Below are 16011 nucleotides of genomic sequence, written 5' to 3'. Positions count from 1 at the left end.
AAGGTCCGAGGAAAACTTCTGAAATACCAGGCCAGAAGAGGGGGGAAGGTGGGAAATGAAGGGCGGAGGGAATGGGCCAAGGCTGCGGCCTGCACAGAGGTGCATTACCGCGGACATCCATGGCATCATGCCCCGGGAAAGCGGCTTGAAGGCTCAATGTGATGGGAATGGGAGTCATCTTTCTTCCCATGAGTGGGTCTGGTATGGTGCAAGCAGGTCTTGTGGGCATTTTATGAGCCTCACCGATTGTTTTTGGGACTGCTAACTGCAACGGCAGCTGACTTGCAGATGGATCGTTGCATGCTTGGGCCTGTCGTCTCTGGAGGTGGGACCTGTGTATTAACCATGAGGATGCTCATGGGGCGAGCTTTGCCCCAGGGCTGGATGTTGGTCACCCCCGTGACCTGACCCAAACCCTGGCTTTGTTACTTGAACACCACCTAAGGAGGAGCGTGCCAGTGGGCGACGACCTGGACCTGATGTCACCGTCCCACCCACTAACCTGACCCCAATAATGCTGTAACGCTGAGGAATGTCCCCTCCGTGATTGCACTCGGCCTGGGAGTTCAGAAATTAGTGGCAGAGGCATTTTGCAGCAGTGCAAATGGGGAGGAGGTGTGTGGTTTTTGTTTTGTTTGCTTATTTATTTGGGCGAAAGCCGATTCTTTGTGAAGGAAGAGCATCCTCTAGTGGCAGTCAGCGGAGCCAGCGGGTTTGTCAGGCTGTCAGTGGAGCAGCCAAGGACAAAATAGTCTTTTTTTCCCTAGTTCTTAGCCTGTATTTTTTTTTTTTTCCTATCATGAAAAGAAACAAATTGAGTGTGCTGGGCTATTGGGTCTCCACCTTGGGCTGTGGGAAGGGTGCTTCTGAGGACAGAGGAGAAATTAGGGAATGTCAGCATCTGGTTTCTCTTCTAAGAAACGAGGAGGGAGTGGGACGGCAGAGCGGAAGAAAGTACCGTTCTGCCAAATTGGTTTTATTTTCACTTTGTTTTCCCCTTTCTCCTGGGAAGACTGACAGCCTGGGAGAATGAAGGCCTTCCTTGACTATTCACAGAACTACGGCCTAGGTGGCATCCTCACACACTGACCCCCTTTGCCCCATTCTTGGTTTCCGGAGCCCCCCTGACAAGGCAGCCAAAGAGGGGGGTTGGTCGGTACCAGCTGCGAGGTGGTGGTGGTGTCTGATGTGCTCCTGCCTCCACTGAAATCAGTGGCAAAGCACTCATTGGAAAAATGGCCCTGCTGGTGTTAAGGGCACGGGCTGATAGCCCCTTGGTTCAAATGAATTCATAACTGTCCAAATGTTCATTAAAGAGTCTGTCACTGACACAGATGCCCTGGGCCAAATCCTCAGCTGATGTAAATTGACATAACTGTTATCTGCACTGATTTGCACCAGCTGGGGAGCTGATCCCATAGAAACCCTATAAAGGGATTTGCATTGAATGCTGCTAAATTCCCTCACCGATTTCTCAATTCTCTTTCCCGGGTGTGGAAATCCATAGACTCCGGTGCCCCAGCCTGGGGAGTGTCTCCGACTGTCAGGAATGGGTCCCTTGTCCCTTTAAACCCATTTCCAGCTGAGCAGGGGATGAACAAGAGAGAGGTAGGGGGCCAATCCGCGCAGCAGGGCCTTGATCATATGTGATAGTTGCTGGATTAGGTAACAGTCTGCCGCTTGAATTGGATCGTGCTGGATGAGTGTTAACATCTCGGGTGTCCTGGCAGAAGGTTCATTTGAGTCATATATGCTGCCGGGAAGATAAAGGAGCTTTTAAATAATCATTTTGTCTTCTACTCACCAGAGCGCAGACTTCAAGCAATAACTAGGTGGCATCAGATCTGCTTAGACACACTGGCCTTTTCATTTATTTATTTAATAGTGTTATTCTACCTGGCTAGCCAAACAGGCACAATTGCTGCAAATCCCAGCGCCTTCTCACCCAGCTGATTTTTGGATTCCACTCATTAAACATATATAATTATAATGTAATAGTAATATAATGTGTACTCGCACAAATATGCAGATGTGGATATAATAGAACACAGTGTGTGTATGGTTCACATTATACAGTAATAATACTAAGCACTTACATAGCACTTTTCTTGAAAAGACTCTACACACACAGACTAATTAATCACACGTGCACACCTGACTAGGCAGTGAGTTTTTATTATTAATGTAAAAAAATCTCTCTTTTCAAATCCTAACCAAAAGTGTGTCTGGCTTGAAACTCTATTTTATATTTGTTTTCACCTTTTATTTTTGTTTCAATTTGTCTTTTGAGTTTTGTTGGGAAGAACAGGAGATTATTGTCCTCCATTCATGTCATCTTCGTCTCCGTCCCATCTTCTGCCTCCTTTTCCTCCTTTTAAGTTCTGCCGTTTGCCTTTCCTCTTGTTTAGGATTAAGGATAACCAACCGCAAATCAACACACGTTTCATTGACAGTGCTCCACATCTTCTGCTGTGATTTCCTTCCCCACCGTCTCTCCACCTCAGGAGATGTTTTTTGTTTTGTTTTTGTCCTGTCAGTCAGTTGGCTTGCTTTGTGCGTCTTAGTTATAGAATCTTTCTGTTGATTTTAGCAAAGCATCATATACCTTTACAGTAATACCTATGTAAGAGAGGTGGGGCTTTGGCCAAAATTCTGAATCTCAACTCTTCTGAATTCTTGTCTCTTTGAAACTAGGATTCGGATGTAAATTTGGCATCTTCAACCCATCTCTAGTATGTAAATTATAATTCTTAATTAGCAATTGTTTGTAATTTATTTTTTTATTTTGCTCACAAATTTACTTGCAAATTTCAATCCTTTTCACTGACAAAATTTCAAACACAAAAGGTCCAAAAAATACTAGAAAGGATTTGTGTCCAGAAAATTAAGATTTCAAAGCCATTTGAGGGGTTTCAAGTCTCCTATTACTCATGTTCATTCTCAGCTGAGCCTTTTACTTAAAATTGGTTTCTATTAATAGTAATTGTATCATTCAGAAACTTATTCTAGATTAAGGAAAAATATGTTTCTTGTTATTTTCACTGGCCTGTTACGACTTTTTATTGGCAGCCAATTTTAGATTATTTTTTTAAACTGACAGTAAAACCATTTGCTGATGGTTGGCAGTGCAGATTACAGGGCTAGGAATAATGGGTCAGATTCATTTTAGACATAAGAAAGCATAGCTCCATTAAAATCAAGGGATCATCACACAGCTATGCCATATAATATGTATATATTGGCCCACAGAATCTCTAAGGAAATTCAGTGCACTGGTTCTTCCTCTCTGTTATTAGCATCCCTGACCATGTCCAGATTCTGTCTAAATGCAGCTGTTTCTTACCCTTCCCAGCAAGGCTTACAAAATTAAAATACAGTCAGCTTAAAAAAAAAAAAAAAGGTGATTCAACATCTTAAGTTGCCAGTTTGCGCATTCCTCCCCCTACCCCCTCCATTTTCCCCCTCCACTTCAGTGGAGTTTTCAGGCAGGCTGCTTGGTACACATTTACCATTTTGCCACCCAGCTCTGACTGTTGGCAGAGTACATACGCACACACAGGGTTTGCAAACTCGGGCTGGGCATCCACTTTTGCAAAGTGAGTGTTGCAGTGGCGTGTTTGTTTTTTTGGTTTTTGGTTTTTGCTGTAATTTTTATTTTTAATTTCAAAAAGTGAGAGAGTGATTTTAGGAAAAACACTCAAAGCAAGAGAGTGATTTTACTTGTGTTTGAAGCATGAACTGAAGCTGTGAGAATACTAGAAAATTCTCTCTTTGGCAAGTAATTTGTGAGAATATGGTTATTGCTGCTCTCTTGGCTTAATACAGTTCAAGTAAGTCCCAAGAATGACAAAAAGCCGTTTCCAAATAATAAAACTCTCATTATTAATATTTTTTATTTTCCTTTTGTCTTCCACCAGAGGCTTTCCAAGCACATATCAGTTAAGCCTTGTAAAAGCCACTTTTAAAGGCAGGGAAACTGAGGCATGAGTTGTTTAAGGCCCTGATCCTGAAATGAGCTCTGCACAGGGGTCCTGCTTGTTGCAGGATCAAGGCTGAGGGCTTCTTCTGGCTCCCACTGAAGTCGATGTGGGTTTTATCGTAGACTTCGATGGGAGTAGGATGAGGCCAGAAATGACTCATGCAAGATCACATTAGGAATGTGTGCGAGAGCTGAGAACAGAAGTCAGGCCTCCAGACTTGCAGCCCTCTGCCTTATTCTCAGATCTGCCTTCTGTTTTTGATGCATTTCAGCAAATTTTGGTGAAATCAAATGCTTGTGTCCTTTGTATCAGTCATAAAAAATGAGAGAATTGGGAATCCTGCTCTGATTCTGTCCCCTGTTGTATTCTCTGTGTGTGCAACACCCAATGCATCAGGTAAAGCAGGCTTGTATTTATTTGGGTTTGCACGGTTGCTGTTAGTGCCTCTAGTTTATCCGCCGTGCAGATCTGAGAACAAGATTTTGCTTCTTAATATTTCTTCTTGTGAGAACAAAGAGCAGAGCAATCATTCGGTCAGATTCTGGAGTCAGATATGATCACAGAACAACAATATGTAGAAATCAACCCCAGGGAAAAGCCCTATGGATTGGAATATAATAGAGTGTTTGCATTTCTGGAGAGCACCTTGACCCCACCTATAGAATTCTAGGTTTTTATAGCTCACTATAAAATTTCTGTTGGTTTTAGCCCTCTGAGATTTTTCCCTAAGGGAAGAAAAAGAAACACATGTAACCAAGAGTTAATATTCATTGAATGATTATTTCTACCGTGAATGATCTAATATTTGTGCAGCTGTTTGGAAATACAAAGCCATGTTATTAATTAGCCTCATGATTTCTAGTTTTTTATTTGCCTTTAAAAATATAATGCCCTTTAAAAGACAAAAACAAAACCTCCTCCTCTTCCCATTGTAATTGAGGAGCATGTGTAAACAGTCTGCAGCCCAAGCTGGTCATGTGGAGAACACAATGCCCCGAATAACTAAATGTCCCCTTACATCGGCCTCACATCTACCTTCCCTGTCACAACCTCATGGGGGTGACCTGCAAAGGCTGCGGAAACAACCAGAACTGGCAAGAGCCCACGGGGCCAGCCAGACACACACAGGACTTGCAATTTATTTATTAAAGCATCATGTCTGCGGCGTTAACTCTCATTGCACTGATGGGTTTCCCCTCCCCTGAAATGGGGGCTGCAGGTGCTGGCAAAGAACCGTCGGCGGGAAATGTGTCTGCAGCCCCTTGCCCCTTAGCCACCACGCTCTCAGCTCCAGCAGCAGCTCACCAGTGCAGAGCTCTCTGCTGACCACAGCCGGTGGGGCACGGTGGGGACTGCTCTCTCCCCGTTCTGTCTCCAGCTGGTGGCAGCTCATGAGCCTTGGAAAGGATGGGCTCAATTGGGGCATTCACCTCGGTACTTCTGCCACCAGTGGGGCCTGTCTGCAGGGTTCCTGAACCATACAACTTGGTTCAATCCTCCGTGCTGAGGTCTCTTTGCCATGCCCACTCTAAGGAGGGCTGGTGAAAGGGTCCAGTTGAGAGACCTGCGGACAGGAGCCCTCTGTTTGCCCACAGAGGAAGGGACAGTGTGGGAGGTAGCAGCTGCCACCCATCCAGGTTTTTACCCGGATAGTCCGGTTTTTGGCTTCTGTGTCCGGCTCATTCACACGCGCCAGCCCCTGCTCAGCCGAGGCTGCCTACTACCTGCAGGAAGGCTCCTTGAGATGATCCAGCGAGCAACGGGGGAAGGGGGCAGAGCAGCAACAGGGGCGGGGCTTTGGGGGGGAAGAAGGGAAGTGGGGGAAGCAGGGCCACCCAGAGGGGAGGCAAGTGGGGCAATCTGCGGCAATTTGGCAGCGGGTCCTCCTGTCCTCTTCTGTCTTCGGCGGCGCGACTTGGGTTTTTCTTTTTTTCTTCTTCACCGCTTGGGGCGGCAAAACTAACTTTTTTTTATGGAAGGGGCCCCCGAAATTGCTTTGCCCCCGGCCCCCTGAATCCTCTGGGCGGCACTGGGGGGAGGGCCTCTTGCGAAGAGGCAGGCTGGGGCCAGGGCCGTGGTGGAAGAGGTGGAGAGGAGGTGGGGCCTTGGGGGAAGAGGCAAGGCAAGGGGCTGGGCCTCGGGGGTGAAGTTACCAGCCGTTCGAAAGGTGGCAAGCCTAGTGCCAGCGTTTCCCAGCGTACCCCACCCTACTCCAGAGGAGCGCCATGGCGGGCGAGAGCAGAGTCCGCTGCCCATCCGGGCTGAGACTGTCACAAGGGGGCCGACCAGCGACAGTTGTGCCGTGGGCTCCGGCCACTGTGAACGGCTCCAGGCCCCGGCTCGCTTCAGGCGAGGGCCAGTATAGAGTCACGAGCTGGTGATTGTGCCGAGTCACTGCCAGGGCTGGGTTTGAACGGGTGAACTAGAGGCTCACTAAGGGTTTGCAAGCAAGGGCCAGGTCGGTGTAAATAGGGCACAGCTCCATTGAAGTCGGGGGGCCAGATCCCCAGCTAATGTCAATTGGCACGGCTCCACCGACGTGGCTCGAGCTGTGCCGAGTTACCTCAGCGGAGAATCTGGCCCTCTCTGCCTGCTGAGCTGTTGCTATTGTTTGTGTTCATCCTCAGGGCATTGCTAATCGTTTCCTCCCTCCTCTGTCTCTTCTCACAGTCCTGAGTATCCGGGGAGCCCAGGAAGAAGAGCCCACAGACCCGCAGCTGATGCGACTGGACAACATGCTCTTGGCAGAGGGCGTGGCAGGGCCTGAGAAAGGAGGGGGTTCAGCAGCGGCTGCAGCCGCCGCTGCAGCATCCGGAGGGGCTGGCTCAGACAATTCCGTGGAGCATTCTGACTACAGAGCTAAACTCTCGCAGATCCGACAGATCTACCACACGGAGCTGGAGAAATATGAACAGGTAACAGGCTCATTCGCGGAGGCTAAGCAGAGGCTTCCCCTCTCCAGGCCAAAGCGAAGTCAGGCTTTAAATGAAGCTCTGATCAAGGAAATAAACCCATTCAAGGGATAATGTGCCTGTACAGCAGAGGGAACATAATGCAACAGAAAATGGAACCGATAAGAGAATTGGTATGTTACCTACTCACAATTCTGTATGCCAAGCCAGCATGGCTGTGTTCATATGGGCTGGAGCGCTAGTGACATCTATTGTCAAGGTGGCATGAGCGTAGCTGCTACACATCCCTGTAGCTTAGAACTTCCTGAGACGTCCACCGTTCAGGCTGAAATCTGACATGGGGAGCTGGTCAAAACTTTTGCACACAAAGTTTTTTTTCTATCAGAAGAAAAAACTTATTATTATTATTTGTTGTTATTTATTTATTTATTTATTTGCCAAAACTTTTTTATCTCAAAAACAATTTGGGGTTTGGTTTGGTTTTTGCAGACTTTTCCATGATACATTGTTTTAATCCATGTTTTGTTATCAAAATAGCGTCAGCATTTGAATCAGAATCGTTCAAGAAATGCTTCGTTTACTGAAAAGCCCATTTTCAGTAAGAAAATCTGGCTTTTTACCTAAGGATTTTGATCAAAATTTTGGTAACAAATTCAGTGAAAACAACCCTGAAAAACTTTGTGAAGAAGGCAAAACTGAGCCATTTCAAACTCTGCAAACTCATTCTGCCATTTTTCAACCAGCTCCTGACAGGCTTGGGGTCTCCATAAAGCGGATTGTTTGGTTTTTAAACTTGACCAAGAAATATTCAGCCCTCTTAGGAGTAAACGGAGAGAGGAACACTGGTCCAGTGATTAGGGCCTTAGCCTGGGCCTCGGAAGACCCAGGTTCAATTATCTGTTCTGCTAATGACTCATGGCACCTGCGCACAGGGCTTGCCTTATTATGCCCTCCCCCGGCCATGCAGGGCTTGCCTGATCCACCTGGCGTCGCCGCTTGCCCGAGCCCTGGTTCCTGGTGGCATCCCCCGCCCCCGAATGGTCCAGGTTCAATTCCCTGCTCTGCTAATGACTCACTGGTATGGTGACCATATTTCCCAAAGTCGGAACGGGACACCTTGGGACAGCAAGCCTGGCCTGAGCCCTGCCGCCATGTGGGACTCGCTGCCAGGTTTATTGTTGGTTTTTTTCAGTGTAGACATACCCTTCATCTCCGTGCCTCAGTTTCCCATTGGTACATGGAGATTATTGCTCACAGGAGTGTCTGCGAGGAGAAATATGTTACAGCTTGTGAGTTGCTTGGATGCTATGACGATGGGGATGTATAAGTACCTAGGATACAGAGAAGTGAGGCTGGTGGGAACCTAATTCTCCATTATAAAAACAATTGTTTGAAGATTTTTTTAGCAGCCTGAGCACCAGAATGGGTGGAGTTGAAACTGGGCGGGAAATCGCCCTGGCTGAGGGAAAATGCCTTAAATATCCTGGTGGAAATTGCTTGAGATTTGGCTAATTGAGGAGTGTTTGAACTGCTCATAGGAGGCACATTGCGTACGACAATTTAGCCATATTGTCAGTGACAGAAGGGCTGAGTTGTATCGTGCATAGACCTGTAACTCACTGACCATTACACCTCTCCTCCTTCAGACCCACGGGATTATGAGAAATGAATGAAAGGCGAAACGTCTGTATTTCATTGCATGCTGCTCTCTAATGTCCAGATTATAAAGGCTTTCAGCCACTGGTGTCTGTAGGACAGGTGGCCTGATTCAGCCAAAAAGTGGAACATCCTGTAAAATCTGTAACCCTTCAGAGAGCCGGTGACCACTGGTGGAGTAGCTACATTTAAGCAAGCTTAGGAGAGGCACTGAACCAACCCTGCCCCCTTTGTTGCCCAATAGGGATGTGTCTACACTGCATTGTAAACCCAGGTCTGTGGACTTGGTATTTCCAAGCCTGTGCTTGAGCATCCACACTGCACTGTAAACCCAGGCTTACAATAGCTAGACCCGGGTCTCAGGTCCATGCCAACACACCCATATTGCGCTACACAAACCTTCTGATAAACGTCTATGGCTTGAGCTGCTTCCACACTACAAAATGACAGAGCTTGGACCTGAATCTCAGCGGGACTCTGGCTCCAAGGCAACTGCCTAGCAAGATCCTAGGATCTGGGTCCTGAGTGCTTGCTGACCAGACTCAGACTGAGTTGTGTGTGGACAGAGGCTTGGGCTGTGTTTAGTTTAGACATATCCTCAGGTCCTTGGGAGCTATGGAGAGCCGAGGTACTTTTCAAGAGAGCAGCTACAAAGTATCCCCTCTGCTGAATTGTGCAGGAAGGTTTCTGTAGCTACTTTGCTGTAGAGTCCCTGAAGCATGCAGGACAGGCAGTCCCACTGAGGAGGATGGGGGAGGTAGAGGAAAGGGGGACCCACTAACTGGAGTAATGAGGATGCACTAAGTGAGAGAGTTTATACAGGGTGAACAAGATGTAGATTGAATGAGACACAGGAAATGGTATGGTCTGTGTTACGCAAGAGGTCACACTAGACAACAATGGATCCTTCTGGCCTTAAAAGCAAGGAACCTGGTAACAGTCTCAGTGAATAAGGCACGGCTCTGCAGGGGTAGACCTGGGAGATTTTTTGGTTCTGAAAAATTGGGAAAAAATCATTTGAGGTTGAACTAAAACCCACATTTTTCAAAATTTTCAGCCAATCAAAAAGTAACCCCCCCCCCCCCAAAAAAATGCTCGAACAAAAAGTTACAAAACCAAAACGTTTCCTTTTAATTTTGACCATGTTCAAACATTTTTATATTAAATTTTGAAACAAAAAATCATTTAGAACCAAAAAAAATGAAAACAACATTTTGTCTTGAGAATGCCAAAACAAAACATTTCTGTTTTTTTCAGTTGTTTTTTTTTCTAGGATTTTATTTTTTCCAGCCAATGCAATTTGGCGAAACTGACAAAAATTTGTGAAACATTTTGGTATTGGTGAAAGAGAGGAAATAAGTCACCTGATTTGCAGACTGGGACTGCTAATGCTGCAAAGTTTTTGTTGCAGCGGTTTTTGCTTGCTCTGTTGTACGCAGAAGTGTGTACTGAGCTCCTCAAGTCCGCCTCGGTTTTGCGGGTGCTGTGTTTAACCCCTGGTAGTCTGAGGTGCAGTGGCTGAGTGGTAAAGGCTCTCAACTGTAATCCTGAAGGGCGTGGGTTTGAGTCTCACTCGATCTCACACTGGTAGGCCAACCTAGCTGGAAAATGGGTACCCGACATCAGGTTAGGGCAGCCAAAAGCAGTCAGACGTTAGGCTGGCTACATCCCTTGCGTACCATTGGCTGTAAAACTGACAATGAGCTGTTGGCTCAGGGGAAATTGGACTTACTGTCAAAAGAGAGATACTCCATTGTCTGTGTTCCTGGACTGACAGCAAGGTGTGTCTCTTGATTGCCCCCTTCTCCATCTCCCCTCAATCAAATGAGGTCTCTCTCCGCCCAAAGCCAAAACACAGTACTCCTAACCAGAGGACAGCCTGCCAGCTTCACTCCTGCTGCTGGCATAGGGCTACTTCGTGCCTAGTCCCTCTCCGCCTAATTTCTGAGCCCTCATTTGTGCTGGGAAAACCAGCAGCAAGGGGAGTCTGACCACAGTAGGTGGCAAAGGTGGGAAGTATAAGTGGACGGCATGTGTCAGATAACCCTTACCTTTCCAAGTCCTACTTTGCTGGAGTTCGTGGCTTTCCCAGGGTCAGATGTTTCCCCCCACCTTTGATTTTTAATCTTTGTGCTGGAGTCTGATCAGTGGATAAAGACTTGGGTAGTGAATCCCTGCCATGCAGCTTCCTGTCCTCCTGCTGAGGTGGCTTTGGGGAGCCCAGGCAGCTGTCGACGGGAGCCATGAGTCCGAGACGGGGCCGAGGTCCCCTGGCCGTCTGGCCTTTTTGGAATGTCTCCCAAGACCTCTGGATAACTGGGTTCTGCCGTAACGTCACTATCATGACTTTACATGTGCAAAGAGCCTGGACATGGTTCCACCTTTGCTCTCGAAATGGCACAGAAAGGGATAGTGAGAAGGCACTTTGGCCAGGACTGACTTGATCTTCCCTGCTGCGTCCTGGGTCCCACCAAGCCGCCATCTCTCTGGGCCAGAGAATCAGAACAGCTTTCCCTCTCCAGTTCCCCGCTCGGGATCAGAGGCAGGGCTCAGGCAGCCCTTTCCAGAGAACCTCAGTCTGCCGGCACTGGTGGCCATAGAGAATTCAGCCCATTTCAAGACGGTGCAGCAGGTGATTGGATCCATCTGCAGCCTGTCAATGGCAGAGGCCTACACGCCCTGCGGGAGTGCGAAGAGAGGTGACAAGCCCCAGGGGGATGCTGGAAGGGCTCTCAGAGGACCTACTGGGTGTTCCCCAAGGAGACCAGAGGTTGAGAGGATCCGGGCCTTTTGTGGGGGAGAGTTGTGAGGCCTGCTGAGAGATTTCCCTGTTCAGACAGAGCTTGGAGAAGCAGCTATGCTTTAGCCAGGCTAGTTACATGGCTGTTCAGCTCCAGATGCTTTGATTTCTCTGCTTGACAGCGGAATGTGGTTTGTGACCATTGCATCCCGACAGCATCAGTTTGCGCTGACCTGAAATCACACACGTGGGTGGTCTCATGAGCCTAAGGTGTGGGGTAGACCTCCCCTCCAGGCCACAGCTGTCCCACCGGCCGGGAAGCTGGCCCCAGGGCGCAGGATCTGGCTGGGATAGGTCCAGTGTCTGGCTGCACCTCAGGGACCTGATGTTGCTGTGAATTGACACAGCTTTGCGGGTCGTCGGGCCGTTGTCTGTGTTGCTAAGTGGTTTGCTTGCCCTCTGGCCCAGCAGCCCCTCGCTGCACGGACCTGCCAGCATCCAGCATCTGATGCAGCAGGCGGAGAAAATGTTTTAAAAACAAACTCTGCCCAATCTGAACCCCCATGGAAATGAGAGGAGCGAGGGACCGCGGGTGGTGGGAGTGCACGGGGTGGGGTGGTGCTATGCCGTCAGCACAATAATTCCAGTGATTACCTCCTTGCCCTTTCATGTCAGGGCGCCTGTCTTGCGCTGCTTTAATTATTATCATTATTGACTTGTTATCAGATGTGCTGGAAACCTGCAGCAGGTCTGTGTCACTTCCGCGCCCGCAGCCACTTGATGTGGGTCGTTTAGGGGGCTCTGACTCCACTCCCTCTCTCTGGGACCTGCACGCCTGCAGAATTAACTGTTCCCTGTGTCGGCAGCCCAAGGTGCACTTGAGCCACTAGCACCCGCTTCTCCCCAGGCTTGCTTCTGGCTAACTCCCACCATCCTGTCCTTTGGCACCTCTCTCCCCCTCCTGAGGGGCAAGCGCTCCGAGACCTGGGACCAACCATAAGTAGCATCTGTAGCACAGACAGAGTTAGGACAGGCCACCTGACGTGCATCAGAACAGCAGCTGATCCTGGGTGAGCTGAAATCAGGAAGGAGTTGCCAGCTCCCAGGCACCCCATTGCACAGCAGACCACGTGCATTATGGGAGAGCTTATCTTATGAGGCACTGGGTACTTCGGCAGGATCGCCGGCCAGTATAGTCAGACTGTTGGTCTGCCTGCGAATGGAAGGAGGTGGGATACTAGACTGGTCAAGATGCTGGTCTGATCCAGTATGTCAGGGATGAAGGGACCAGTATGGCTACCAGACTGAAAGGACGGTGGTTCTGATCTGACAAGGCAAATCCTATATTTTTCTGGCTCCTCCAGCCAACCCCAAAGCAAAAGTAATAAGGGGTAGGGTTTTTTTCAGCCTTGGTCCCAAACAAAAGGCTTTATGCAACCCAGCTCCTCCCATTCCCCGAGCAGCAAGGAAACAGCATCAACTCCTCCTCAGTTTGGGTTCAGCAGCCTACTCTGAAAACCCATTCTCTGCCTGGCAGGAGAGAGAACTTTTTCCTCTCACTATAGAGAGCCAGCCTAGCCTGGCCTCCTCATTCCCTGTATCTCTGCTCTAATGACCCCCAATGGAAGATTCTTCCTTTCCCTTCCTTAGGCATTCAGAGTGGGACAGTTCTTCTCCCTTTCCCCCGCTGCAGCTTTGAACCCCTTCCCTGCCTGCCCGCCTAGGTGTGCACGGTCCTACATCCCTTTCCAGGCCTGGTGTGAGGATCAGCAGTAACAGTAATTAGCATTTACAGAACTCTTTGCATCTTCAAAGTGAGGTACCAATAGGTGTTAATCAGGGCCTGTTCTAAAACCCATAGCTAATTAGAGAGAAGGGTTTGGGCCAGATATGAATTATATGGCCTCCCACCACCATAGTGTCTGAGCACCTACTGTATTTATCCTCACAACACCCCTGCAAGGTAGGGAAGTGCTATTAACTCTTACAGATGGGGAAACTGAGGCACGGAGAGCTAACTGACTTGCCTCAGGCCACACAGGGAGCCTGTGGCAGAAGAGGGACTTGAACCCAGGTCTCCAGAGTCCCAGACTAACCCAACCCACTGGACGATCCTTCCTTTCTGATCCCTCTTAAAGCTCCCAAGGCCTCTGCCCAAACACCCATTCCATTCTGGATTCAATGCAGTGACTCCCCATCGCTGTCTCAGACGCTGGCTGCGCAGGTTATCTCTGGATGTTTTTGTCCTGTTTCTCACTTAATCCGTTTCCCTGGCAGGCAGCCCGTCACCAGAGAGATACAGAGGAACAGGAGGGAGCTGAAGGAGGGGCAGCCATATAGATGCAGGGGCAGGAGGGTTCCCAAACTGAAGAAGGGTTAAAAGCTGACCATGTGCAGCCATGATGAAGGGAAGGCCCTACTGCAACTGTCTGCCACTGGTAGAAGGATGGGAGCACTCGGGAAGGGGAGGGCTTGGTTAGAGTGATCCAAGGAGGACCCAGGGTTCCGGGGATGGAAGCGAGCAGAGGACAATGGAGGTTAAGCAGAAGGGAGATGGTGTAGAGGTGAGAGGCTGTGTTATAGTCCTCTTAATGTGGAAGCTCCGCTACTTGGGTCATTTTTAAATCCTAGACTGGACAAAACACTAAAAAAAGGCGGGGGGGAAATAATCCCGCACAAGCCAGCAAGTGGACAAGGGGCCTGATCCAAAGCCCATTGAATTCCGTGAGAGTCTTTCCCTCAAGTTCTCAATGGGCTGTGAATCAAACTCTAAATGGCCCAACAGGTCCTCTCTGTCTGGCCACCAGGGATACTCTGAAGGGTTGGGCCCAGTTTCGTCTCCTCCCTGGCTCATTTTAAGGCTCTTTCCTTTAGAAACCCTCACTACTGCCTCAGGGCTGAAGTTTCACCTTGCAGGCAGCTTGATTCCCACTGTGGAAAGGGGAAGTGGTCCAACACTATAGAAACGGGTGCGGTGTCAGGTCGCGGTTGGGTGGTTGGATCTCCGTTAGGGCCCTGGGCTGGTGTCCTTACCTAGCTCTGCTGGCACCATATAGTCTTGAACATGGCCGAATGACCCTCCGATCCCGGGGTTTCTTTTGTTTTTCTTGCCGTCCCAGGCGTGCAACGAATTCACCACCCACGTGATGAACCTCCTGCGCGAGCAGAGCAGGACCCGGCCCATCTCACCAAAGGAGATTGAGCGGATGGTCAGCATCATCCACCGCAAATTCAGCTCCATCCAGATGCAGCTCAAGCAGAGCACGTGCGAAGCCGTCATGATCCTGCGCTCCCGATTTCTAGATGCGCGGTAAGTTTGCCCATCTCCCGCCTGAGAGAAAATGCTTTGACAGGGGTAGGGGGGTCTCATCTCTCATGTTGGCCTTTAGGCAGAGCAGACACTGTAAAAATCTGCTCTGGTCTGGCAGAGGTGGAACAACCAATGGTCTGATCCAGTTTGAAGGCAAGGGACCAGAACAGACGGGTTAATGTGGTTTCAGACACAAGTGGATCAAATCCCCAGCCCACCCTGACTACCCTGTCATGCGATCTCCTTCGCCAGCCCACCTGAGGGCCAACCTCCTAACCAGGGCACTGCCTTGGGGGAGGCAGGTCAGAGGCCAGGTGGGTCCAGAGCATCCCTCACAAGGTGTTGCAAAGCTTGAGCAGAGGAGGTTTGCAAAGTACTTTGCAATGGAGAGGCAAGAGGTGCCATGGAACTGCAAAATATTATTCCCATCCCCAGAGCACTTTCCCTCTTTCTGGAGACTTGGCCCTGATTCTGTTCCATTTTCTCCTTGCCAAGGCGGAAGAGACGAAACTTCAACAAGCAGGCTACGGAAATCCTGAATGAGTATTTCTATTCCCATCTCAGCAACCCTTACCCTAGTGAGGAAGCCAAAGAAGAGCTAGCCAAGAAGTGCGGCATCACAGTCTCACAGGTAAGGTGACAGGCGAAGGGAGTAGCACCAAAATAACAGCCTTATGTTTCTCCAGCAGGGCACAAATAACCAGGCAAGCTTCTCTTTAGTGATTTCCACAGCGGTGGTGGGTGAATTGTGGGGTGCATGCTAGGTTGGTAGCAAGAGAATAATTGGAGGCTGCATGGAACAATGGGGGGAAAGGCCCGTTGAGGAAGAGAGGTGTATTGGGAGGGGAAGTATTAGGGCAATCGCCTGGAAGGGATGGAGATGGACCGGGCAGGGGTTGGCTGGGACATTGCAGAGTAGAGCCAAAGTGGAATTTAGGCAGTAGAGGTTGAGGGGGGCATGCTGGGGGGGCTGGGGATGGCAAAGTGGAAGCTGAGCAAGGCGACCAAGAGATTTCTGGGGCAAGTGCTACGTTTGGCCAGTGCGGGGCCTCACAAGCTACAGAAAAACCAACACACACATGTGGGGCTTGGCAGGGGTTTGCTTGCTGGAGCTGTGTGAGCAAGGCCCGGGAAGGAGGCTGTGGCTAGAGTGGGGTTTCTGGTGTGAGGGTCTCATGGCTGGGGGTGGGAGGTAGATTTGCAGGGTTGTTTCTTTCCATCTAAAGGCATGGAGGGTAATTATTCTTGTATTTGCTGAATGCAATGTCTCTCTCATCTGCTGATGTGCAGTTTCTGTGTGGAAACAGGATATTCACTAGCTACACCCCAAGGTGTGCCCATGTAATTAAAGGGGCAGGTGAATAGCCTCTGTGCCTCTGGGGTCTATAGCATTGACCGGCATACTGATGCAAG

At 49.2% G+C, this 16011-nt stretch overlaps 1 protein-coding gene across 3 annotated transcripts in view; it reads left to right on the top strand.

Annotated features, from left to right (window-relative positions):
* PBX1 (PBX homeobox 1) overlaps positions 1–16011 on the top strand; it is a 242823-nt gene that overhangs the window by 184188 nt on the left and 42624 nt on the right. For all 3 annotated transcript variants that reach the window (XM_077824047.1, XM_077824045.1, XM_077824046.1), the window contains exons 3-5: positions 6651–6895; positions 14408–14598; positions 15094–15229. In XM_077824047.1, coding sequence (XP_077680173.1) covers positions 6651–6895; positions 14408–14598; positions 15094–15229 — 572 coding nt within the window. The remainder of the gene's footprint in view (positions 1–6650; positions 6896–14407; positions 14599–15093; positions 15230–16011) is intronic.

The sequence above is a fragment of the Eretmochelys imbricata genome, chromosome 8 (genome assembly GCF_965152235.1).
Source record: "Eretmochelys imbricata isolate rEreImb1 chromosome 8, rEreImb1.hap1, whole genome shotgun sequence".
NCBI lineage: Eukaryota > Metazoa > Chordata > Testudines > Cheloniidae > Eretmochelys > Eretmochelys imbricata.
This window is presented reverse-complemented; position numbering and strand designations above follow the sequence as displayed.